The sequence below is a fragment of the Astyanax mexicanus genome, chromosome 1 (genome assembly GCF_023375975.1).
Source record: "Astyanax mexicanus isolate ESR-SI-001 chromosome 1, AstMex3_surface, whole genome shotgun sequence".
In the NCBI taxonomy this organism is placed as follows: Eukaryota; Metazoa; Chordata; class Actinopteri; order Characiformes; family Acestrorhamphidae; genus Astyanax; species Astyanax mexicanus.
This window is the reverse complement of record NC_064408.1, coordinates 99,065,861-99,093,813: the sequence shown is the minus strand read 5'-3', so window position 1 is coordinate 99,093,813 and position 27,953 is coordinate 99,065,861. Positions and strand designations below refer to the sequence as shown.

The 27,953-nt window shown below is 36.8% G+C and overlaps 1 protein-coding gene across 2 annotated transcripts in view; it reads right to left on the bottom strand.

Annotated features, from left to right (window-relative positions):
• ctnnd2a (catenin (cadherin-associated protein), delta 2a) overlaps positions 1-27,953 on the bottom strand; it is a 628,772-nt gene that overhangs the window by 101,864 nt on the left and 498,955 nt on the right. For both annotated transcript variants that reach the window (XM_007252283.4, XM_022681995.2), the window contains 2 exons: positions 13,604-13,721; positions 1,996-2,181 (listed from right to left, as the gene is read on the bottom strand). In XM_007252283.4, the coding sequence (XP_007252345.3) occupies positions 1,996-2,181; positions 13,604-13,721 (304 nt within the window). The remainder of the gene's footprint in view (positions 1-1,995; positions 2,182-13,603; positions 13,722-27,953) is intronic.

The following is a 27,953-nucleotide window of genomic DNA, read 5'->3' as shown; positions in this document are numbered from 1 at the left end:
GAAACATCCATTATCTCAGCTCTCACATTTTCCTATCTTTCTTAGTCTACAACCAGCAGATTCGAATTCCAGATTCAATTTGATGCATGGCGCACCAAATAAATAACACTCACTACTGGAGAGCCGCTGATTCAAATATATCCTCGCTGTTCTGCTACTCTTCTCTCGCTGCACTGTTAAATAAGGCTGTGACAAAAAGACAGCAGATATAACACAAGATCCCACCTTCAGTCTGAAGCTTGGAGAATTCTTTGCTGCAGTCAGAACTATTGTTTTTCTTTTTTCTTTTCACAGAACCAACAGTGAACCATTTCTGAAAAAGAGATATGTGAGTAAAAGATTTTTTTTTTTCTAAAAGCTGATGTAAACAGCTATGTGTATACTCATAAAAAACATACCAGATGGTCTGGGTTCAAATATATGATTCTGTGTTCTTTAAAACTAAAACAGTTCACAAAAACCATCCTTGGATTTATGAGAAGTGTCAAACTTTTCTAATATTTTTTAGACTATTATTTATTGTCTGTTTATTTTTTATTATTTAAAAAAATAAAGATAAAGATATGCAGCATTTGTATTTTTGTAGTGTGTAGTATTTGTAAGCGTAGTTTTTGGAAAATTCCTGAAGTCAAAAACATGCAAAAACAGGCTCAACCTCAAATTGTTTCCCCTTACTGAATTACTAGCTGCATCCAAACGTCTAGCCCACAGCCAAGGTATGCTTAGTCATGCTGAGAAATGCAGCTAATTCTTGGAGCATTTTTGAAGATGTGACTGATTATCCTTCCTAATTTGGGCCTTCTTTACCCTCAAATCTCTGTGCACATAAAAGCAAAGAAGGCACCACACGTTTTTTTTCCCCTATATATATATAATTCATTTCCATGAAGAAAAAAAAGCCTAAAAATCACGTTTGGCAATTGCATGAGGAGTCAGGAACTTTCTGGTGATGTTACCTCATTACACTGTTGCATATGCATGGCAAAGGCAATAGGCTACTAAGAAGGATCTTCATTGGTCAGTCCTTCAAAAGTTTACATTCCAAGCTAATTAGATCAATAGCGTTGATAACAAAAATGAAGACAAAGCAATAAAAGTAAGCCAGAATTAAACAACGTAATATTAATTAAACTCTTTCTACAGTTACACAAGTGGAGACCATTTTTCTAACATTTTATCTACATTAACTGTATGTACTGTATGCAGCGCTGTCTCTGTGTCTGTGTGAGTGACAGGCTGCTGCTGCCTGAGAAGCGCAGGGGCGAGGCGGGGCAGGAGTAAACACGAGGTAACAGCATGACCTCCATCCACATGGCTGGGCACGTGCTTGTTAATGCTTGTGTTGAAAGCTGTGCACCTCAGTCCAGCAAAGTTTTGTGCAGATATTTCCAGTTACAGCTGAATTCACGCTTTTAATCCCAGAAAACACTTTTATTTACCCTTTAAAGAGCCATTAAAATGCCTGATTAAAGGGCCGATTACTGTTGTTTTGCTGTTTTCCTCAGGTTTTGAGTGCTTAGTGCTGACACAAGACAGCAGGTGGGTGGGGGCGGGGCTGGTGATGTCATTGCATTGTTGCATTGTTTAATATTGCAATATATACTGTTGGAAAAGGAACATTTGCAATATATATTTTTTCTAATATCTTGCAGCCCTATTCCTGGCTAAATAATTCAGCAAACAGACAAACAACAAATAAATCTGAAAAACTTCCATCTAAAGTTGTTTGAGTTTAACAGCCTTTTTCACTAAATGCTAAACATTCACATAAACTGCTGAAAAGGGACAAATAAGCCGTTCACATCATGCAACTGTCCATTTTCTCACTCATACAGACTGGTCAACTTCGCCCATAATTGCCGGCTATTAAGGCGCTATATCAGCCGGTCTCCTCCTTGCTCTCTCTCATCTCGGCGTGAAGCGATTGCTCCGTGGGAGCGCAGTGCGCTGATAATGACAATACTTGCCTTTAAGCTTCTAAAAAGTCGGCCTCACCTGATCCTGCGACTTCTTTTTCTTCTTCTTCTTCCCCCAGCAGCCCGAACTCTCTCCATCTTTGCCATTGGCATCGCTGCACAGCAGGCCGTCTAACTCATCGGTGCCCATCTGCTGTCCCTGAGAAGTTTCTGCTGCGAGCCGGTACGAAAGGTTCCGCAAGATACACACACAGTTTTCTATGGTCTGAGGAGAGAGAGAGAGAGAGAGAGAGAGAGAGACATGATGTAAGACAGTGGTTTCCAAATGTGGCATACTTATCTGCCTGTAGCGCTCTATGCTGTACGCCAAAAATTCCAGAAAAACACAGGAAATCAAATTCGGGAGCCTGAAGCATGAAGGATTTTATGTATTCTCTTTTATTGAAATTCATGTGTACCTGGTACTCTTCATAGGTTGGACACTTAGCTATGCTGACACTGTGTGTGCTAATATTTGAGCTTTCATGCTGTTCTTCAGGTGCAGTTTTGCTCCAACTCTAACTCTAGCTGTTAAACCTGACACACTCAATAAACCTAAATAAATCATTTTAGGAGTTTTGAGAACAGACATTAGAACAGTATTGTAATTTACTGTGTATTGTGTTCACAAACTTTACTGAAAACTGTAGCTCTGGGCTGCTTGGCATTGGGTCGAAATGTTTGAGACCTATTACTTTTACTCCAATTCTAACAGTTTTCACTTATACACAACTATTTGTGATCCAACTTATTCTTACAAACAGCTCTGGAAAAAAATAAGAGACCACTTTAAAATGATGAGTTCCTTTGTTTTTACCAAATTGAAAACGTCTGGAATATAATGAAGAGGAAGATGGATGATCACAAGCCATAAAACCAAACTGAACTGCTTGAATTTTTGCACCAGGAGTAAAAGCATAAAGTTATCCAAAAGCAGTGTGTAAGACTGGTGGAGGAGAACATGCCAAGATGCATGAAAACTGTGATTAAAAAGCAGGGTTATTCTACCAAATATTGATTGGATATTTTTCTAAAGTCTTAAAACTTCATGAATTTGAACTTGTTTTCTTTACATTATTTGAGGTCTGAAAGCTCTGCATCTTTTTTGTTATTTCAGCCATTTCTCATTTTCTGCAAATAAATGCTCTAAAAGACAATATTTTTATTTGGAATTTGGGAGAAATGTTGTCTGTAGTTTATAGAACAAAACAACAATGTTAATTTTACTCAAATATATACCTATAAATAGCAAAAACAGAGAAACTGATTGAGAAACTTAAGTGGTCTCTTACTTTTTTCCAGAGCTGTATCTGTTGATGATACTGTGCCTTTAATTAACAAACCTATTGGCACTGTCACAAAAAACTGGTATCTCCAGCCCTGTTTTTCCATTTTTTTGGCATAATTTGAATCTGGAATGATGAATGGCTCATTAAAGATTCTCTAAATTTACTAAAGATTCTCTAAATTTACTAAAATTACAAAATTTACTAAAATTACTAAAATAAATAAGTTTTTTTTACTTGACAGTGACTAACAAGCTCTGATTCATTCTGTTATACATGGACTATGGTTTATTTAAAAAGCAGTTGGAAATGTTCCTTATAAATTAAGTGTTGGCAGAACTAAACTGTTGAAAAAGCCAAAAAAAAAACAACTGGTATGAAGCCAGAAGGTTATTATATTAAAAAGAGCGAAAAAATAAAATTTGTTTAGACCGTTTCCAACCTCTCTTAATCCAATTATATTAAACAGGTGTTTTTAGGTGTTGTGCTTCATAAATGAGCTCTGTTTTGATTGGCTGCTCTGTATAGCACCTTATTCAAAACAGTCTTGCTTGGCTTATACTTAGATTTGCTGTAAACAGGCAGTTATGAATCTCTGGTAGATGAGAAGATGGATACAGGTGTGTGTTGTTTTATTTCTAACTTTAAAAAAAGAATGAAAAACTTTAAGCATGTCTATTAAGATCTTGCTTCTTTATTTTTAATGGTTTATTTACTCAAAATCCATATTTGGCTGGATCCCACTGAATAAAGTGTGCAATAGTGATTACAAACAATTATTAGTATAGAATGTCTGAAAATTAGGAAACAAACAAAAGGTGATGTAATGAAACTTTTCAGAGAGACAACACAGAAAGTTGACGCAAGAAAAAAGAAAGGACAAACTTTGTGTTCTACACCCTCTAATTACATATAACTGATTATATTATATATATATTATATACAGCAGAAATGTGGTGATAAAATGTATCTATATGTTTCCCCAAAAAACATGTGGACATTTAGATGAGCTGCCCAATTAAGATAAACAGAACTGGACACTAATGTTAGCTCAGCACAAACACTGCACACGATCATACTGCAATTTCCTTGATAAACTGAACTGTATATGATTTTACCTTCAGGTTGGCTTGTATATCTTCTAAGCTTCATTTTTGGATTTATGAATATATACAACTCTGAAAAAATTAAGAAACCACTTCAGTTTCTGAATCAGTTTCTCTAATTTGGCTATTTATAGGTATATGTTTGAGTAAAATGAACATTGTTCATTTAGACAATATTTTTCCAAAATTAAAAAAAAAAAAAATATTGTCATTTAGAGCATTCATTTGCTGAAATAACAAAAAAAGCAGTTTATATTCATAAAGTTTTAAGAATTCAGAAATCAATATTTGGTGAAACAACTTTTCATGCACCTTGGCATGTTCTCCTCAGTCTTACACACTGCTTTTGGATAACTTTATGCCACTCCTGGTACAAAAATTCAAGCACTTCAGCTTGGTTTGATGGCTTGTGATCATCCATCTTCCTATTGATTATATTCCAGAGGTTTTAAATTTGGTAAAATCAAAGAAACCCATCATTTTTAAGTGATCTTTTATTTTTTTCCAGAGCTGTATATGAGCTAATACTACTCCGTTTTACTGAGATTACTGAAGAACACTGTGTATTCAACAGCTATACAGTAGCTATGACTATCTAGATGATATAATCATATTTTCATATTATACATCATATTTTACTGTAATATGTACATAATCGAAGGGATATTTCTCCATATTCTTTATTACACTGAACTTGATTATATTCTATTTCCATTTTATCTTTAGTTCAAGCCTAGTATTACCCTAAACTGGAGAAGAGAACCAGCAAGTTGATTATCTGAGTAGTATGAAGTATCTGCTTTTAAAAAGGGAAAATAAAATGTTAAAAATTTGATCTGCTAAATGTGGAGCCAGAAACACCAATTCACTAATAAACATGTTGTTACCACTGTATTCTCAGTGTGACTGTTAAAGGGTTAAGTTGAGTTTCAGTAGAGAGAGAGAGAGAGAGAGAGAGAGAGAGGGAAGAGAGAAATAATGGTTAGATGTTGCAACAGTGAGTTAAGGCTGCTAAAGTGAAGCACTCTACTCATCCTGTTTATCTTGATTCTGTAGAGATTGGAGGTCAGAGCTATTCACACACACACACACACACACACCCAAAGGCCTGCTGTGGTTTAATGCATTGCTGCCAGTGAGCCAAGTAACAATCAAACGCATCAAGAAACAAAAGCAGCTTTTACAGAAAACACTGACAATCAAACAAGACAAGGTTACGTCCTGTGTAATAGTACAGCACTTACTCTCTCTCTCTCTTTCTCTATCTCCAACTCTCTCTTTACTCCCTCTCTCCCTCTCTCTCCTCTGCTGTCGGCTGAGAGTGACAGAAAGGGCTGGACGGGTACTATTACGCATCCAAAAGTGCTTAATTATATCTGTGCCATGGTCCCCCATTTAAACGAGATTAAAAGAAAATCTGTTCGATGAGAGAAATACGACAAGCCAGATCCACTCCATTTAACAAGGTATTAAAAGGAGACACAACAGCGGAGGAAGAGAAATGCCTGCCAGAGGAGAAGAGAGAATAAATGCAGGGAAATTACAATGAAAAATGAGTGACTTGCTGCAGCTCCTTGTTTCTGCCGCTGCGCAGAGCGGAGGACTATCCTCTCCGCAAACAAAAATAATGACTGTAATCAAAGAAACGCTTTCCGAATTATGCGTTGGCATTTCAGATGTAATGAAACATATTGACTTACAACGGGCGTTCGCTGTTCCAGGCATGGCTGACCTTGCGTTCACAACAGCGTGAAGGGGAGTGGAGAAAAGAAACGACTCTGGCCAACAATATTAGAGCCAGAGCAAACACTGAGCTCATGAAGGAGTCTTACAAAATAAACTCAATAGCAATTTATCTGGATATTACTTTAAATTCCAAATATTACATTCACTTTAATTCTGCTCTGACCCGGGTCCACCCTTACTTTATTCTTAGTTCCAGGGTGCAATGTGTAAAATATTGAAGTTTTTTTTTTAAATGTTCTTTGATGTATTAAAACTATGAAAACCATTTGTGTTAAATTATTTGGGTTTGTAATGTCAGGAAAACTATGAACTTTAAAAAACTTTAACTTCAAACAAATCTGCAAGAGCAAATGAGAGAGGGCAGGTTATGGCAGATAGAAGCTGCCATACACTGTATATAGCTGGACAGAGCATCGTCTCTCAAAAGTGAAGCCACCACAGGTCGGGCGCCCCCTGCTGTTCGGTTTCAGAAAGCTGTGTAACCCCACCCATCCCCATAGGTTTCAATGGCAAAACTGACAACTTTCAATTAGGTTTTTTCTAATATACTGTAATTCTACCTCCATTATTTAAATGCAACAGCTAGTGTAACCTCTGCTTATATTGTTAAATTTTTATATCCCCACAGAATTCGTTTTTTAAAACGTTATTCAGCTCTATACAAAAAGGTGTGGTTATTGTAAAAGGGCTGGTTATGGGCGGGACCAATAACAGACCGTCAGCTCTGCTCCGCAGCCTGTGACCTCGAGGCAGCCCTCAGGGGCGGGGTTATTTAAATAAGTAGGCTGTCTCTCCACAGTCTTTCTCCCTCCTCTGGTCTCTACTGCGCAGACTCAGGGATCAGGATCGCCAACATGGCAGAAGATTTTGGCTTCATTTTCATTGAATGAATGGGAACGCCGACACAGCGTCCATCTTTTTTTACAGTCTCTGGAAGCAGCTGATTGGTTGAGCAATGAATAATATAGTAAGAAGTTTACTGGTAAAACGTATGCAAAGTTCTCTATGTGTAACTCAATTTTAAGTAGTATTTTAAACTGAAACAATCTTGTCTCTCATGTATGAAAATGCACAACATAGAACAATAGAGCATTTGGTTGGGATTACTAATGAAACTTCTAACCGTCTCAGTGAAGAGGCCTCCTTCACTACAAGCCTTCTTCAGATAATTTCTCACTTTTTCAGTGCCAGATGTTTCAAAGCTGAAGGCACATGTCCTGCTAGCGCCTGATCAATGACTGTGGGCTTGCTGTGAAGTTTCTAACGCGAGCTCCAGGTCCCCAGACCAGTGGCCTGCAACATTTAGACGGCAGATTTGAAGAAAGCTATTCAACAGGTGCTGTGCTGACAGCTCGGTGGCTGGCTGCACATTAAGAGAGCTGATTTGCTGGAAGCTGCAGGGAGCAAGCTTGCAGCAATTAGAACTCTGCGGGACGGCCCTAAAACGGCCCACGCACTGGCCGTCAGAGCTCCAGGCAAACGCCTGACTGATTAGGCTGACTGTTCGCTCGACAAAAGGCCAGCAGTGGACTTGCTGTTACTTTAAAAATAACCGCTTACGTATTAAACGGTATATATGCACTTTTTGACAGTGACATGTTTTTGTATGAATCATAAAATATCTGAATATAAATTTCGTTTTATATGTATTATTGAAGTCTGTGTTTATTTTGTTGCACCATTAAGGCAGTTTTAAACTGTAGATGACTTTGTGTGAAATGTGCACTATTTTAAAGTTAAAACTTATTTAACTCACACCACATTACTAGAAATAGAGAACTAGAGACAACTATTATAGTGTCCCATGACTTTTGCCATGTTCCACGAAAGCTAAAGAACACTGCCCTGCCCTGTGGGATATGCATGTGGGGCCTCTTGAATTAAATATGGCTAGATATGACTACTGATAATAAATCACTTCTCTGTTCACATGGACATTTTTGGTTTTTATGAACATATATGAGCTAATACTACTCATGTTTTGCTGAGATTACTGAAGAACACTGTGTATTAAATAGCTATAGAGTAGCTTCAGCTATCTTGATAGGTATGTAGCTATAAACATCACATTTTAATACAATTTTTTAAGTGTGATATGGTAATGTGGATCCAGTATACATGTTGTTCGTGTACAACTGTATGTTGTACACAACTGCACACCCAATTATTAGAAATACTAGGGACAACTATTATTTTGCATATGGGGCCTCCTTAATTAAATATGACTAACCAGACACCCTCACAATCACAATCATTATCACCCACTATGCTCTCCAAATTTTCATAGTTTGTTACCTAGTTACTAAGTATTTTTTCATCTCATACCTCACAGCTGAAATGCAGCTCTATTTCACTGATAACAAACAACACTTCTCTAATCGATGTTAAATGCTTTCATCCACAAAATAAACTGCATACAAGTGTACAAGTGGAGTGTATGGTCTTGACCTTGATGTTTATAGGTGATCTCACTGTGAGGAATTCTTTGCACTCTGTTGTGTGATGCACGCTGTGCTATGTGGTTCGATGCCCAGTGTGCGAAAGCTTTACCACAAAGAGTAAGAGTAAGTATGACTTACAGAAGTGGATTAAATAATCCATATTTTTGCTGTCAAATTCATATCTCTAAAAAAAGGCAACTGTACAGGAGAAGGAAAAAAAAGCATCTTAGCTTTCAATGCAATTCAATGAAAAAAGACCCTTACAGTCATATGAAAAAGTTTGGGCACCCCTATTAATCTTAATCATTTTTAGTTCTAAATATTTGGGTGTTGGCAACAGCCATTTCAGTTTGATATATCTAATAACTGATGGACACAGTAATATTTCAGGATTGAAATGAGGTTTATTGTACTAACAGAAAATGTGCAATATGCATTAATCCAAAATTTGACCGGTGCAAAAGTATGGGCACCCTTATCATTTTATTGATTTGAATACTCCTAACTACTTTTTACTGACTTACTGCACACACTTGGTTTGGTAACCTCATTGAGCCTTCAACTTCATAGCCAGGTGTATCTAATCATGAGAAAAGGTATCTATGTAAGTCATTTTAAAGATTTTAAAGCATTTCAAGAGATCAGACAAGAAAGCAGTGGAAACACGGGCCGGTTCTTAAAAGATTCACAGGTTTGCAGGAGCACCAGCACTTTTTTGGTGGAAAAGAGGTATGAGTCATGTATATCTGCTCCCCAATATCCTAGCAGTTTTATCTGTAATGCTTTTCAATAGAGAAATACAACAACTCTGATTGCTCTGGTATCAACAATGGCTGCCTGGATACTTCTGAACATTTGGCTACAGAAGCTCTGGCTATAAAACTGGATACTTTGGTGTGCTCCAGTAGCTTCAGGATGGAGTGTTATGTTTTTTTTTCAGGATGGAGTGGTGTTTGTTGTCATCCAATATTCTCCCTAATGCTCTTGTGGCTGAATGCACTCAAACCTGCCCTGTTCCAACATCTAGTAGCTTCTGCACTATAAATATCCTTGAAAACTGGAAGAACAGAAGAACAGCTTATTGACATACAGTGTATTCCAATTGGACGCCAACCAAAGGCACCAGTGGTGTTTTGTTATTGTCTTAATATGAGATAAAAAAAAAAAAAAACAGAAAACTGGCACCTCCTCCAAACCCCAAGCCCTTCCCTTCACTTTCTGCTGGCACAGTGCTCTGTCTTCCTGGGACCATTGGGCTCGGCTGGGCCCTTGGTAAACAGTGTGCTGGGTTTGGTGCCAGAGTGAAGAATCATGACACTGCTCTGGCCGCAGTAAAGATGAGATAGAGGGGGCAGTGTGAGGCTGTAATGAGCTGGAGTTCTGAAATGACCAGAGGCAGGGAGCCGGGGCCACGTCTGTAGCATCAACACCGACCCGCCACTCAATTCTCATTACTATGAACGCATCCCCGGCCCTGCCATTACTGCGCTGAGCCGGCCGAGGAGGATAGCAGTTAAATCATGATTAAAGAACGTCATTTAGGCGATAGAGGCCCGGCAACCTTGAGAGAGCAGCCAACCACAAAACTGTTTATTTGTTATGGTGCATCTCACACACACACACACATACACACACAAACAAGCTGTTTTCCCAGCTCCATGAGGATAAAGAAGAGGAAGGAGAGGGGAAGAGAAAGACAGAGGAAGGAAGGCAAGGAAGAGAGAGCGGAGAGAGACAGAGAGAGTGAGATAAAATGAGAAACAGACAAGGAGGTTCTAAAGCCAAGGCTGCAGTCAATGTAGGGCAGGTCCTCAGTAGAACAGTCATCTGAGGAGTCCTTCATAGCAGAGTAGACTATTGGTCACCCAAATGAAACAGTCGTCATATAAGGCTTCATGGTAATGTCCACACCAAGGTTATAGTAGTTTTGATTTTTTTCTCCTCCAATTCAGTTAGTTTTAATTAGTTTTTAGAGTAGCCTTGCTAGTTTGTATTTTTATTTATTAGTGTTTTATAGTTTAGTTTGAGTTAGTTTTTATTCATTCTAGTAATAGTGTTAGCTTTTAACATACTTTTGGTTATTTGTGAGGTGCAGGATTTAAAAAGGTGTAAAAAAAAAAAAACTCAGTTACTGTGAAACAACCAACTGTCTACAAAAACTGTAATAGTCCAAAAGCTACACTGTAAAAAATGATTTTTTGACTTTGTAAATTTAATTAAGTGTATTTAAGTACTATCTACAAGAATAATCTAGTACAGTCTAGTTACTTAAGAATTTCATATATAATTATATGCACTAATGGGTGTTTCTTTGTAATTGTTTGTAGTCAAATACATTTGTAAATGTCAGTCTAAATGCAAAGTAAAATGTACAACGTTTTTGTAATTCTTTCTTTTTGTGAGAAGCAAAACTGAAAACCATATATTTGCATATTGGGTGTGGCCTCTCCCTTACTAACCATCTTTGTGTTCTGTTGGCCAAAGCTACCTTATCCTGGGCGTGCAGTAATTATAATATACATGTTGATTGCCAGGCCTCAGTGTTGTAGAGCTGTAAGAGCACATTAACTTTATTCTGTGTTCCTAGTGATCACAGTATGCTGGCTTTGAGCTACAGAGTTCACTCTTTACTGAGTTTACTCCTGTATTGCTCCAGTATTATACTGTCAGTATTGGCAGTTAAATAATAATATACTAAATATGTTGAGAATACCTATGGTTAACTTAAAATGAAGTTATGTGAATAAATAAATTATTTGACTAAACAGATCATTTTTAAAAAGGACAAATTGAACACTTAAGTTGTTTTAACTCAGTCCTATTAAGTACTATTTCGTAAACCATAAAAGGCATGGGAGAATGAGGCGCTGCATTGTTGTAGTAAAATCTCCTAAGATACACTGAGTAAAATCTAACTGAATATTGAATTGTTGCAAAGTAACCTTTACTGAAAAATTTGTAGTTAAATACACTTAGAATTATGAGTGAATATTACTTGAATATATGCTCTGAAATGTACTTGCTGTTTTTACGTGTAAAAGGTTTCCTAACTTTTTTAAGTAAATCATACTCCAATTTTTTTCAGTGTAGCAGCCTTAAGAGCAAACTATATATACTATACTGCTGCTTAAAATAGACAATACGACACATATTAACATGAAACACACATTACACCAGAGAGATCAATCTGAGAAAAACATAAACAAACTCAGAAACCCAAAAAACTCTACAGGTTTCAGTTATTTTCACCAAATGTATCAACTCCCAACACTAGATACATATATAGCTTTTCACACCATTTCACCATATCAGTGCAGAACTAACTATACTGTACCTCACATATATCAGAACATCAGAAAGTGAACACTGCTGTCTGAAATACACTTCTTTTAGAGTGTGTGTGAGTGAGAGGATATGTGTGTGATTGAGAGAGAGAATTGTGTTCATATTCTAATTCCATACAGAATTCTGCAGCTTTCTCATTGTTTTCTGTCGTTATTTAGCAGCTAGCATGAGTACTGTAAACCGAAGTAACGTCACGGACCGTGAGGTGCCGCGAGTTGCCGCCCGCTGTAAAACTGCCCGAGTGGAAACAGTACTTTGAAATAAATAAATTGACAAACACGAAAACTAAGGGTATTGTGGCCAAACAGCACTTCCTCCAAAACTACCAAATATTCAACCAGAAATTACCAAAAAATGTATCTATCCAAATCTTAATTGTGTACTTTCAAATTTCTATATCGTATCTTTATTATGTAACAATATGGATGACAGTGAGAAGATCAGCCCACTCGTTCTCCTAATGCTCAACATGGCATCTGTTTACAGATCAAGTCCCGCCCCCTTCAACAACATTAAACGTCAATCATCTTGTTGGATTTCCAGCAAAGTAAGGAGGGTCCACAATACTGCCCTCTATCTTCCCTTGTTATGATAGTCTGGTGCATTAGCATTAACAAGTGCTACAATCAATTAATGAGATTTTTTATCAGGTTTCATCTGTGACTATCAGTAAGTTGACCATCAGTTTTAATTCTTTTTTGGTTTATTCTCATTCATAGAGATCAGAGCCTGGTTTTACTGGTGTTACTGGAAATGGAAAGTGCCCAATAGCAGTACAAAGATGACCACATGGCTATAAGGCTTTTGGTAAAAACCTACACCTGTACAACATGATCCCATATCAAACTCCACCTCCATCAAACAATGACCCTATAAAAAAAACACCCCTATAAAAAACCTAATTATACAGAAAAATGTACATTTAAATAGCTATGTATTATTGATTTCTTTAATTACTTATTAAACATGGGTCAATGTTTCATTTATTTCACCTTCCAAATTATGTTTTCTTCATTGATTGATGTAATTTATTATGATAATTAGATTATAACTAATTACCATAACTATACTTATCATCAAGAGATTGTCCTTATGAATTTAGTCATTATCGTTTTTATTATTCGTGAGTGACAGTGATGAAGAGAAAAACAGATAGAGAAAAGGAAGAGAGGGCTTAAGAGTGAGTAGAATGATGGAGAGAGAGAGAGAAAGAGTGCAAGAGATCAACTGGAGTGAACAGAAGGAGTGAATGAGGAAGAGAGAAAGGAGTGAGAGAGAGAGAGAGTAAGCATAAAAGGCACGAGAGATAAAGGGAGATAAAGAGAGACAAAGAGAGAGAGACAAAGAGAGAGAGAGAGAGAGAGAGAGAGAGAGAGAGAAAACAATATGTATGTAATAAATATATCTCATTAGCTTTGTTATTACTTTATCAATCCTGATTATAATTACGGGCATTGTTATTACTTTGATTACTGTTCTTATTGTTGTTCAAATTGTTGTCTCAGAGCATAAACAACCCATTAGCTTGGCACCTGCACAACATGTCCAAAAGTCTGCGGACTTATATATATATATAGATAGATAGATAGATAGATCTTGAACTCAGCTAGGAAAGAGAAATAGATATAGCCAGATAGCTAGATAGCTACTTAGATAGAGAGAAAGAATGGGAGGAACAGAAGGAGGGAATGACAGAGAGAAAAAAAGAAGAGATTAAGCCAAACCTTGCTATCAATCTCACTGCTCCCCAGTGCAGTCTGGATGACAAAAAGTAGAGCGTCAGTCAGCCCCTCACACTCTCTCATCCGCCTCCTCGCCTCCTCCCCCGCCGAGCTCACGTTTCTGAGAGAGAGAGAAAGAAAGGAAAAAGGAAGAAAGAAAGATAATGAGACATTTATTTTCTCTTATTCATTTTTATGCTTGCTTTAATCTCACAACATGTGATATTAATACATTCATACCAATACAGCACAGCTTAATAATATAAAGTAGGTAAAAAGAAACAGGAAAGACAGAGGAGGAAACAGACAGAGAGATAGATAGAGTGAGCGAGACATACAGAGAGAAAGATAGACAGAGTAAAAGAGACAGAGAGTAGGGTGTGAGTGAGTCAGTAATCAGTGTGTTAACTGAAGGCTCGTCACACAGGTGTGGGTAAACCCATGGGACACCCTTCTTCCTCCGATCCTGCGCTGACACACACTAATCTGCATATCATTTACTCCTTTATCGTTCAGAATGACCCACTCTGAGTTCCCTTCCTCCGACGCACATATACATATTTTATCACTTTAATCCTCAGAGGGAGAGAATGATGACATCAGGAGTCATTTGACTATTTATAAGAAGGAATTATGACCATCCAAAGAAGAGAAGGAGTCAAAAGGCATTGTTTGCATAACTTAATGTCCAGTAAATTGTTACTGTACACATATACACACATACATATAGCTCTGGAAAAAAATATGAGACCACATAAGATAATGAGTTTCTTTGATTGTACTAAATTTAAAACCTCTGGAATATAATCAAGAGGAAGATGGATGATCACAAGCCATAAAACCAAGATGAACTACTTGAATTTTTGCACCAGGAGTTCAATAAAGTTATCCAAAAGTAGTGTCTAAGACTGGTGGAGGAGAGCATACCAAGATGCATGAAAACTGTGATTAAAAACCAGGGTTACTCCACCAAATATTGATTTCTGAACTCTTAAAACTTTAGAAATATGAACTTGTTTTCTTTGAATTATCTGAGTCTGAAGGCTCTGCCTCTTTTTGTTATTTCAGCCATTTCTCATTTTCTGCAAATAAATACTTTAAATGACAATATTTTTATTTGGAATTTGGGAGAAATGTTGTCCATAGTTTATAGAATAAACCAACAATTTTCATTTTACTCAAACATATACCTATAAATAGCAAAATCAGAGAATTTTAGGTTTTAGGTTAGATCTAATGCTAAAGACTTACCCAACAGATTTTGCAATTTTGCAAGCAATTGCAAGTTGTGTCCACTTCAACAAAGTTGCACAATTATAGACATTTAGATGGTGGATGATTAATAAGCACTGTTAAACACAGAGGTGCATGTTTATTTTTCTTTTTCAAATGTGTTTTTTTAATATATATTATTTTTGTTTTCTTATCCAATTTTTATCCCATTTTCTTCCCAAATTTACAAGGCAAATTACCCAACCCACTCATTAGGACTCCCCCCATCACTAGTGATGACCCCAACACACCAGGAGGGTGAAGACTAGCACATGCCTCCTCCAATACATGTGAAGTCAATCGATGTCTCTTTTTAAACTTCTGCTGATGCAGCATGGCTGAGTATCATCACAGCGCACTCGGAGTAAAGCGCAGCGACTCGGTTCTGATACATCAGCTCACAGACGACTCGTGCTGAACGACATCACTTTTTGAAATGATGTGTGGGTAGAGCACCATCTACCCACCCAGAGAGAACAAAGCCAATTGTGCTCTCTCAGGGCTCCAGCAACCAATGGCAAGCTATATGAACAGGATTCGAACCAGCGATTGGAAAGTGTGTTTTGAGTGTGAAGTGAGCTTTGTTTTTTTGGGGGGGGGCTGGGGATAAGGTGAGGTGGTGATCATCCAACATCCTAACCTCACTAAACTAATGCTTTTATCACTGGAAGCCATGCTTACAGATACTTACAGCAAATGCTTTAAAATCAAGTATAAAGCCTTTTTAATTTTTAATAACCTTGATTTTATAAGAAACAATAAATAAGTAAGCAGGTGTCCTAATACATTTGCCCATATATCCACTGTACATTGATTGTTCTTCTAAGAAGTGTTCTCTAAAGCAGAAGGGCAGCATCACAATAGCGTTCAAAGCTGCAGCTCCGAATCTTTGTCCACTGAACACTGAACAGTAAATTACAGTCATATTCAAGACTCCATTATGTTTCATTATGTATCATGACAGTACAGCCTGACCCAGGTTAGAGACCCCTGAGTCCACAGCCCAGGGAAATAACACGCGTACATCTAAGCCACAACACTCCGCCTCACCCCGAGGGACTCGTACCGAAGTCCTCAGAAACAAAATGCAATTTCACACACGCGGCTCGGAATGGGAGACGTGACGAGACATTCTTGGTTAATTTGCACTCACTTCATTCAGCCGCACCTCGATCGATGGCTACGTTTCATTCCGTGCAACTGCTAGACAGGCGGGAAACGGAATGATGACTTTTGCACTCGTGAAAATGCTTCCCTTTCAAACACATTAACTTAGCAATGGCATTAGCGATATATCATTTAGCTCGCACTGATAATACGGGACATTAGCAGCGCAAATTCCACTGCTTATTTCTTTTATAGCTGCACTATATTAGCCTATTAAATATTCAGCTCAGCTGGCGGTGCTGCCATTTCATTCACAAACCGTTTTTTATTATATTTATTATATGTGCTCTATCTGATTTGGTGTTGCCTTTGGAAATGCCCATCAGAAAGAGTCTGGCTGCAAGGTCTCTCTTTCTGAAGACCTACAGTAAATCACAGGGTGGTAAAATAATACTTCCACTTGTTCTCAACCCACTGTATCAAATACAAGAGCACATGTCTTCTGTTTATACATTAGCAGTAACATTACTGGTGCTAAATAAACAATAGCTGAGTTAATCTGGATCATAACTCCAGGATTTAATTCATAAAGGCTTTTGAAGGCTATTCACATAATAATAATAATGTATAAGAAGAGGAAATGTGTAAATTCCTCTTATTATGCACAATTTTCCAACCTCTCTAAACCCCTTTAGGAATAAAATTAAATCCATGCAGTCTGAAACATTAAAATGCTGTTTAATTAGACAGCATTTTGTTGCTGTCCAATAAAAAAAAAACGTATCTCCAAAACAGGAACTTTACAGGAGAGAGATGATGCCTTTTTAACTTTCAGAGGAAGTAGGCCTGTCACAGTAATTGCAATATCGATTTATCGTACAATAAATGAACATGACCTCAATAATTTTTGATAATCATGATATCGTCTATTGTATTTATTAGTATGTTTGTTCACACATATAACAGTGAACAGTATTTTAGTCATGTTTCAATAACTGTGACTCCATACACTCAATGTGGACTAAAGTAAGTGAAGAAACAAGTATATAGTTCCCAAACTAATTCTAATAAATGATTATTTAAATTTTTGCTGTCTTTAAAAAGTGTAAATTTGCTTTTTTTAAGCTATTCTGTTATCATTATGTCAGTGGCATTTAGTAGTCTTAAAATGACACAAATATTGTGTATCGCAATAATTTCTGGGACAGTATATCGTCCATAAAAAAATCTTATCGTGACAGGCCTAAGTGGAAGTCTATGTAAAAAGAGTTTATTACAGGTCATTTTGGATCATTTCTATTGGTCCTTTTATTAAAAAATTTTGACACAGTGTACAGGATCGTTTGTCTATTCAAATTATGTAGTAAACTAAAATTATTCACAGTGACAGTGAGGATATGTAGCCTGTTTTTAATGACTTGCTTTCATGATGTCGCACAAAAACAGCCTGTTTACATAGATACACCAGTGCAGCCTGCAGCAGTTAACCCTGCTCATTCAGACTGAAGTTATTAATGTTTCAGACTGCATGGATTTATATAATTCCTAAAGGGGTTTAGAGAGGTTGAAAAATGATCCTGTGTAAATTAATTAGGACTGTTTTGTTGTGCATAATAAGAGGAATTTACACATTTCCTCTTCTTATGCATTATTATTGTTATTATGTGAATAGCCTTTAAAAGCCTTCATAAATTCACTCCTGGAGTTATAATCCAGATTAACTCAGCTATTGTTTATTTAGCACCAGTCATTTTATTGCTATTGTATAACACAGAAGATATGTGGTCTTGTATAAGATACAGCGGGTTTAGAACAAGTGGAAGTATTGTTTTATCATCCTGTGATTTACTGTAGGTCTTCAGAACGAGAGATCTTGCAGCCAGACCCTTTTCTGATGAGCATTTCCAAAGGTCCTAGAAGTTTAACAGTCAAGATGCAGTAAAACAGCAATTGGTTTGGGAGCATCACCAATAAAAAACAAACACAAACAGCGGGCATGATAAAAATAATTGTGACTAATCGACTAATAAAAAAATATGGTCAGGCTACTAACATAGTCATTCCCTAATATTCAGAAAATACATTTAGTGTAGTATGATGTACCCCAGACACCAACACAGCACATATCCCATACCCAGCCCACAGGTAACTATAATTCTGGTCCAGCTCTGCAGGAGTTCCATTAAATACCTTCACCTTCCGATTCTTCACTCAGTGATTACAGCGAGAGACAGACAGCTCCCACCTTTAAGCGATAAACAAGTCCCACCTATCATAGACAGAAATCCTGCCTGCTGACATTAAAAGTTCCATCAGTGATTTGTGAAAAGCTGATGTACTGAAGCGTCCGCTGCTGGCACACCATTAGCGGTGTTATTGATGCTCTGCTGTTCATATCAGTGCGCCGGCTTCATGTGGCCTAATAGTGAGTGTCCATCTCTTCCTAATGGGGCTTTGCCAGAGCTGGGGGCTTATTGATATCCATTTCTGCTTTTGTGTTAGTGTATTGCACTCTTGGCAGTTTGTATTGAGTCTCTAAACAAAGAAACAGATCAATCCATGTCCCTTTGCCTTTCACGGGTTAGCTCAACTGCATGCACAGTTTTGTTTATGCATAAATAATGAGATAGACATGTTATTAAAAATGTATATTTAAAGGTGAGAGAATGGGGGAGAGAGAAAGAGAGAGAGAGAGAGAGAGAGAGAGAGAGAGAGAGAGAGTGAATGTGTGCAAGAGGGGGGTTGGATTTAAGTTCAGGTGTGTGTCACATGAACACTTCGCAGATACAAAACACACATTTATTAAAAAAAGGGGTAGGCCTACAGGGGTAGTAAGGGACAGGCAGGGTCAGAAACAGTATTGCAGCAAATATAAACAACATACCAAAGTGTAGTCAGGACAAAACAGTTCATAGAAAGTGCAAAGGCAAAAGCATGGTCCAAAATACAAAAATGGATCGGCAACAGAATAAACACCAGAGAGGGCAAAGGAAAAATCGAGAGACGGAAACAAAAACAAGTCGGTAGCAAAGGTAATAAACAAAGGAAATGCATCTTAGAAGAGCTAGATAGGCCAGGTGGAAACAATCAGTAACTGGGGGAGCAGGAATGCCCCGATGTCAGGGAAGTCCGGTGTGATTGCATGCTGGGACTTGGAGTCTTTGTTAAGTAGTTCAGAGTCCAGAGCAGGCAGACTGACACTATTAGGACTGACAGTGTGCTACAGAAAATAAATAATTCATTATCAATTCCTTCATTAAAATGTTCTCTTTTAGAACTTTAACAAACCATTGATTTTAAAACTAAACAGGTTTATGTCTAAAACAGTAGAGTTGCGTATTGCAAGAAATTGGTTACACGATACTTTTTACAATACTAGAGTTGTGATTCAATATATTACAATATATTACAATACTTGACAAAGGCAATATATTGTGATTGTTATCATTACATTTTGAGAAAACACAAAGTATAAAACACAAATTATCACTTATAAAATGTGAAAAAAGAAATATTTTCTTTTTATGCAATCGAAACAGTGGAATCTACAGAGAAAGTACAACACTGCTAACTAGTGGACAGGGTTTAAACACAACACTAACTGATCCACTGTCTAACACCAATCCTTACAAGTGAAATAATAATTCAATACTGATATCACTGTGTTTTTGATACTTGAAACAATATTGCAAAGTAAAACATTGCAATACTTTAATAAATCAATATTTACTTACATCCCTACAAAATAGATCAGATAAATGACAGTACTTTGTGATTTATCATATGTGATTATGTGATTAAACCAGTACTAACAGTTACCATTTAGGGGCGCCAAGTGGTCCAGCGGTCTAAAGCGCTGCCACTATGAGCAGGAGGTCGCAGGTTCAAACCCCGCTTTGCCATCAAGCTGCCGGCGTCAGAGGGAGCAAAATTGGCCCTGCTCCCTCTGGGTGGGTGGATGGCGCTCTTTCCCCACGTCACTCCTATGGTGATGTCTGCAGCACAGGGCGTCTGTGAGCTGATGTACCGGAGCCGAGCCGCTGTGCTTTCCTCCAAGCGCGCTGGCTGCTCGGCAATGCTGCATCAGCAGCAGCTCGAAAAGAAGCGGTGGCTGACTTCACATGTATCGGAGGAAGCATGTGCTAGTCTTCACCCCCCTGGTGTGTTGGGGCATCACTAGTGATAGGGGGAGTCCTAATGAGTGGGTTGGGTAATTGGCCGTGTAAATTGGGGAGAAAAATGGGAAAAATTAGAAATAAAATTATAAAAAAAAAAAAAAAAACAGTTACCATTTAACATCTGCTTTATGTCTATATTGTTAATTGAAGAAAATCAGGTGAGATGCAAATCCATACGTGATTATACGAAGTCAAATGTCAAATATTGTTTTCTATATAGACTAGATAAGTATACTTTAATGCTAACTCAGCGGATGGCACTTGTATACACCTGTACAAATGGTGAGTTGTTATCTTGTGAGTGAGACAAAACTTGCCGATGTGCTCATGGCAAGGCAGCATGAATTATCAGAGTTGGAGGTTCCCATGACATTATGACCATTTCCTATCACATGACTTGTATCATGTCAGTATACTGTACACAGAACTCTTTGGCCTAGAGCGTAGTATAAACAGATTTCCTGTCTGCTGAATACAGAGTGATAAAACCCCACATTCAAAAGAAGGGCAGAGAGTGCAGGAGGTCAGACAGGAACAAGTGATCCGACATGATCTTTCTCCCAAACTTCAGTTGTTTCCTAACTCTATCATGAATGTGTGAGGGAGGGAGTAAAGCCTGGAGAGTATTCCCTGCAGAGACACGTTTTCACATTGTTTGAATAAAGAATCAGTTAGAATCATAATTTTATACTGTTTTTGCATTTTATTCTGGTACTGTGAGGAGAACTAAAGCTTCCAATGGCGTCTCTGCCGGGAGCACATGGGGAGCACAGGCACTGGGGCCCATTGTAGAGGGGGCTCAAGGCAGCATCACTGGATCCTCATTTACATCTCACACTCACGCAGATTTCAGACTCACAAATCATGAGTACAGAAAAAAGAAGGTTATATAAGTACCTAAAAAAAAGGTTATACATGTTTTTTTTTTATTATTAAAAACAATGATTTTAACTATAAAGATTCACTGAATTCTGTGAATTGAACTCCGGCAATGAGTTCAATAAGTGTACATGACATCTCAGCATCTCACCTCAGCAACACTAGTCTCACAAGCCAGATTTCTAGCTACTGATTTCTGCCTATTGGTTCTCTGGGGAATTTTGCTACTCTGAGAAACTGAGAACTGAGAAAAAAATGAGGTAAATTACTAACTAACTAACTAGCTAATCAACTAACTAACTAACTAACTAACTAACTAACTAACTAACTAACTAACTAACTAACTAATCAACTAACTAACTAACTAACTAACTAACTAACTAACTAACTAACTAACTAACTAACTAACTAACTAACTAACTAGCTAACTAACTAGCTAGCTAATCAACTAACTAACTAACTAACTAACTAACTAACTAACTAACTAACTAACTAACTAACTAACTAACTAACTAACTAACTAGCTAACTAGCTAATCAACTAATCAACTAACTAACTAGCTAACTAACTAACTAGCTAACTAGCTAATCAACTAATCAACTAACTAACTAACTAACTAACTAACTAACTAACTAACTAACTAACTAACTAACTAACTAACTAATCAACTAACTAACCAACTAACTAACTAACTAACTAACTAACTAACTAATCAACTAACTAACTAACTAACTAACTAACTAACTAACTAACTAACTAACTAACTAGCTAACTAGCTAATCAACTAATCAACTAATCAACTAACTAACTAACTAACTAACTAACTAACTAACTAACTAACTAACTAATCAACTAACTAACTAACTAACTAACTAACTAACTAACTAACTAACTAACTAACTAACTAACGTATCAACTAACTAACTAACTAACTAACTAACTAACTAACTAATCAACTAACTAACTAACTAACTAACTAACTAACTAACTAACTAACTAACTAACTAACTAACTAACTAATCAACTAACTAACTAACTAACTAACTAACTAACTAACTAACTAACTAACTAACGTATCAACTAACTAACTAACTAACTAACTAATCAACTAACTAACTAACTAACTAACTAATCAACTAACTAACTAACTAACTACATATAGTGAAGAAAATAATTAATGGATCCCACTGACAAAGACATGAACAGTCTATCATTTTAAAGGTGGGTTAATTTTGACAGTGAGAGACATAATATCAAAAATAAAATCCCCAAAAAATCACGTTGTATAAATTATCTAAATTCATTTGAACTGTGCAGAGAGAAATACGTATTTGATCCCCTAGCAACCATTCAAAGTTTTGGATCCTACAGACCAGTTAGACACTCCTAATCCTAAACTTGTTACCTGCATTAAAGACAGCTGTCATAAATTATCACCTGTATAAAAAAACTCCAACCTCTACGACATGCGCAAGACTTAACAGTTTTCTAAAGATGTCAGGGACAAGAAGGTGCTGTGGTTTGATGAAACAAAAATTGAGCTCTTTGGCATTAACTCAACTCGCAGTGTTTGGAGGAATAGAAATGCTAACTTTGACCCAAAGAACACCGTCCCCACTGTCAAGCATGGGGGTAGGAACATTATGTTTTAGGTGTGATTCTCTGCTAAGGGTGGAGCACTACTTTTCCACATTTATGGGAGGATGGATGGAGCCATGTATTGTAAAATCCTAAGTGACAAACTCATTCCCTCCAACAGGACATTAAAAATGGGTTGTGGCTGGGTCTTCCAGCATGACAATGACCCAAAACATACAGCCAAAGCAACAAAGAAGACCATAATCCCGTAGAAAACGTATGGAGGGAGCTAAAGCTCTGAGTTGCCAGGCGGCAGCCTTAACTACAAACCTCCAAACTACAAAAAATGTCTGTTGTTCTTGCCAACAAGAGTTTTGCTACCAAGTATTAAGTTTTGTTTGCAAGAGGGATCAAACACATATTTTCTCTGCAAAATGCAAATAAATTTATATAATTTACACAATGTGTTTTTCTGGATTTTATTTTTGTTTTATTGTATCTCTCACTATTAAAATTAACCTACCCTTAAAATTATAAACTGTTCATGTCTTTGTCAGTGGGCAAACTTACTATACAAACATACTAGAGCTGGCTCTATACGGAGATTCCATAAAGTTTGGGACTCCTTTTTTGATTATTTTCAAAATGTATCTTCCCTTGCACTTCCTCAATGATTGACAATGTTTTTTAGGGTCCCCAAATCCTTATACTTCCCCACTCCTACTTTAATAGTTTAACTGACTGACTTTTGTAACAGAATCTGATCTTAATGTTTGTATAATTTTTTGCTCTTGTCTATTTTACTTTATTACTATTTTTATTTTATTTATTTATTTTTTTACTTTATTTTATTTTATTTTTGTTTATTCTGATTCTGGTCACATTATATTGTTATAACTGTTAATCTCTTAAATACATGTTTGTTATGTCTGATTAAAACTCAATAAACAGATTGATAAAAAAAAGTAATTATTTCCTTCACTGTAACTAACATACTACACAAATACATAAATAAACACCTACTATCATTTTAGCAGTGCACTGACATGTATATACTCACTACTACTATCGTGTGCCGTAACTTTTGCCATATCCCATGGAATCTGAAGAATGCTGTGCTGATCTGCAGGATATGCATATGGAGTCTCCTGCACTGAATGTGGATGTGATTTCTGATGGTCACTTCGCTTGGTTTGCGTGGACAGTTCTAGACAGAATGTACTGTAATGTACTGCTGCCACTGTAAAGTAACCAAAATTTTAAATGTATTCTTAAAAGTCATGCTGAGGGAAAAATAATACTGTATTTGTGCTGCAGGGCTGGACTTTGGAAACTCCTTGTCTTTACAGAGTGCTTCATTTTGAGTGTTGGTCAGATGTTCTTGGATCTTGAATCCTATTATGCAAATCTTTCCTGTTTACTCCTGGTTCCTTCCAGTAACTCATCAGGCTCTCAGAGAGTCAATCATTTTGGGTCTTGATTCTTCTCCTTGGTTTTTACTCAAATATAAAGAAAATATTCCCCTAAAGTCTTGGTTATTCTCAATTTTTTTTTTGTTTCAAGCTCTTAGACAAACGTTTTTTTGAGTTCCTTTTAGTGGTCATTCCTCAGAGAAATTTCCATTTATTTTCAAGCTCCTAGAGAATCTTTCTATTTAAGTTCTGTTTTATATCAGTGGTTGTTTCACATGATTTTAGAGAGTTTAGAGAGTATTTTTCTACTCATGCTCTTAGAAAGTCTTTTCTTTTAAGATATAGTTCCCCTCTTTATGGCCTTAGACACATTTTTTTTCTTCCACTCTTTAATGTAGCAGCAACTGTTATCTGAAATTTTTGTGACAACCATCTGCTGCTAAACGTGATAAATAAGTAAGATTTTTCAATTCAGTGTAATTACAAGCAGCATTACATATTCTCACTCCATAGAAATATTTTTTTCAGTCTTTCATTTCAGTAACATATGCTGTCTGAATACTAAAAGACAAGAAGTCCAATCAATGATAATTATATTATATCCCAGTAATGAAAAAGCCTAATAATTCACTCATAGCAGCGTTTCATTGCTTAAGTTGCAGAAGCCATTGCTGGAGATGGCAAATAGAAGTGTTGAAGGTTGGAGGTGAGAGCCGTTGTAAAATGGAGCTGTTTTGTGACCACAAAGGAACGTCCAGTCACAACCTGTCACGCGGATGAAACAGTGGAACACCTTCTTGTGGAATGCCAGTGGGCAAAGGACACGTGGTCACTGTTAAAAGGAATCAGTTTTGACATTGAGGTAAACCACAACACGATTATTTATGGAAGCTTTGATAAAACTCTCAAAACTAACGCTAAAAACTTCTTCCGGCACATTTTAAGTTGAACTGTAGGTAAGCTCTGAAAAACAAGATGCAAGATGGTAATAAATCAGACTCAAATCTCTGCAAATGCGATTTTTAAACAAACCATTTACGAACTGAAAAGATTAAAGACAATGGACTCAAACATAAAAAATATCAATAGTTAGTTAATTAAATGTATAACTGAATATTTAATGGTGTGTATATTTTGTGTAATGAAATTACTTTTGTGATGGAAAATGCTTGAATTGTAACAGTCTTGTAATGTGCTGTGAAAAGTTTATTTTAAAAAAGCAAATAGAAGTGTGTAGGTTGGAATTTTTCACTTTGTCAAGGTGGTGCAGGCAGGAAGACGAGGAGGCGGACGTAATCGCAGGTAAGAAAGAAATGAATAATTTATTAAATAAGTAACAAAGAAACAAACAAACAAAGAACAAGAAAACAAACCAAAACAAACAGGGAGGCTATACAAGGAAACAAACAAGTAACTGAAAATAATACAAACTAAACAGGGCAGGGATATATACAAGGAATAAACTAGGAACTAAACAAACAAAACAGAACTGAACAAGAAACAAACAAGAAGGTATATATATGTATATATATATATGTATATATATATAACAGAGGACTAAGGCTAGGAACACAAAGGCTATGAAACAAAGAAATGCTGAGAGAGACAAAAGACAGGAGTTGGTGCAAGGACTGACGAAGACAAAGTGGCACAGGGGGACTATTTATACAAACAGGAAACACACTAGAAGTGGAAACACCTGGGGCAAGGGGGCGGAGCTACAAATGAGACACACGTGGTGGAAAATTACTGGGAAGAGACACAGAGGAGCACAGGTCACATGGGGATAACACACAGAGACACGAGAACAGCTAGGAATAGGACCAGGACACTTATAGATTATTGAAATAATTAAATGTAATCTGTCAGAATCCGATTCTAAACTTCCAATCAGTTCTACAATTATTTGTAGAAGAATGAATATGTCTTTCCAATAAATAATTTGATGGATACACAGTAAATCTGCCGATGCTAAATCAACACTGATAGTGTTATTTAACACTAAGTGTTGATTTAACACTGGTGAATTTACTGTGTAGATAATTGTGCATAGTTTTGCATTAAGAAAACATGTTTAACTTAATAATCTTTCCACATTTTATCATTGCTTGAGGTAGAAACAATGTTCAGCCTCAAACAATGTAAATCAAGTGTAAATGTAATTCAAAGCATAACTCTCAACGTACTCGCTATTTAATATGCAACTACGTCATTTTAAATATAAGAAAATGAAAGCAATAACTCTCGACTCCTACGTGTTAACACGAGCCTCATTTTACATAATATCCAGCATGTTCTAACGCCACAACAACTGCAGGATATAACTCATCACATCCAGAGTGAATATTCTGTGCTTGCTGGCTCGGGCATACAGAGAGCGAGTGCAGCTCTCCTAATGGCTCTCTGACTGCAGCCCTTTGTGCGGGAAATTAAACACAGAGCTCCGCTGGTGCCATATGGGAAAACAGTTAATCATCGGTTATGCTAATGTACCTCAGGGCGCAGTGTGGAGGAACTCTGGCCATGGCAGGCTGGGATTCACGTTCTGTAACAGAGCAAACATCCTCAGCAGTGCATGTGTAAACCAACAACACAGCAAGAGGCCAGTCAAGCTGTGAGAAAATGTTACTATAAAACTGTTATAAAGTCTTCTGACACTCTGGACGTTAACCGTCTCTGATATGCACACACATTCCACGTCCTGTTCCAGTCATTTTCAATTGAACTGAATGGAATATACTTTGTTGTCTCTGCAGGGAAACGTGTCTTGAATGACCGCTGCAACAGAAAACACTTTCAGACATACAGTATATACAGATAAAGTGAAGCTAGACACGGAATCATATGACACAAACCTACATGTACTGTATGCACCACTTATTCTAAAGCCATTTTCAAAACTGTCAGTCAAACTACAGGAAAGAATAAGAAAATGTAGTGTATACAAAATATAAGGGTAACAACAGCTTACGGGGCCTGCTGATCAAAGCCATGGAGTTCAGGCCCAATCCCATTTCACCCCTTTGCCCTACCACTTACCCCTACCCCTTCTTTTAGGGTGAAATCCTGCCCCCAAGAATTGGCACAATCTTTTAAGCACATGATTTGTCATCAGGAGAGCTAAAGTTCAGTAACCTAGCTGCTAACTAGCTGATTTTAGGGCATTGTAGGCAGGTTGTAGGCAGGTGGTGCAGGAATTAATTATTATTATTCATTCCTTAGGTTATCTGTGAAAGGAAGCTAAAAATTAGCTTTAATTAAATTTTAATTTATTTTATTTTTCCGTTCCACCTTAAATGTTGCAGCCCCTGCCGTCTATTGCACAATTTAAGGTGCAATAGCAACTGAGACAAACTAGGAAAAATCTTTTTTTTGCTTGTTATGAAAAATTTTGCCAAAAAACATTGAAATTCCTTAAGTTATCCGTTATGGGGAGATCAAATTAGCTTTGATTAGCTTTAATTTTATTCTATTTTTTCATTCCGCCTTAAATTCTGCAGCCCCTGCCGTCTATTGCACCATTTAAGGTGCAACAGCTACTGAGACAAACTAGTAGCATTTTTTATGCTTGTTATGAAGAATTCAGCCAAAAACATTGAAATTTCTTAAGTTATCCGTGATGGGGAGATTCATTTAGGTTTGATTAGCTTTTACTTTATTCTATTTTTTCATTCCGCCTTAAATTCTGCAGCCCCTGCCGTATATTGCACCATTTAAGGTGCAACAGCTACTGAGACAAACTAGTAGCAATCTTTTTAATGCTTGTTTTGAAGATTTCAGCCAAAAAAACATTAAAATTACACATTAAACTACAGTGAATAGCCCTATCTGAGTAATGTTCTAATCCATATTATGGTAACAACTACTCAACCAAGTAAAGAAAAAAATATTTTAATAAATGAAGGTCAGTCAATCTAAAACATTTCA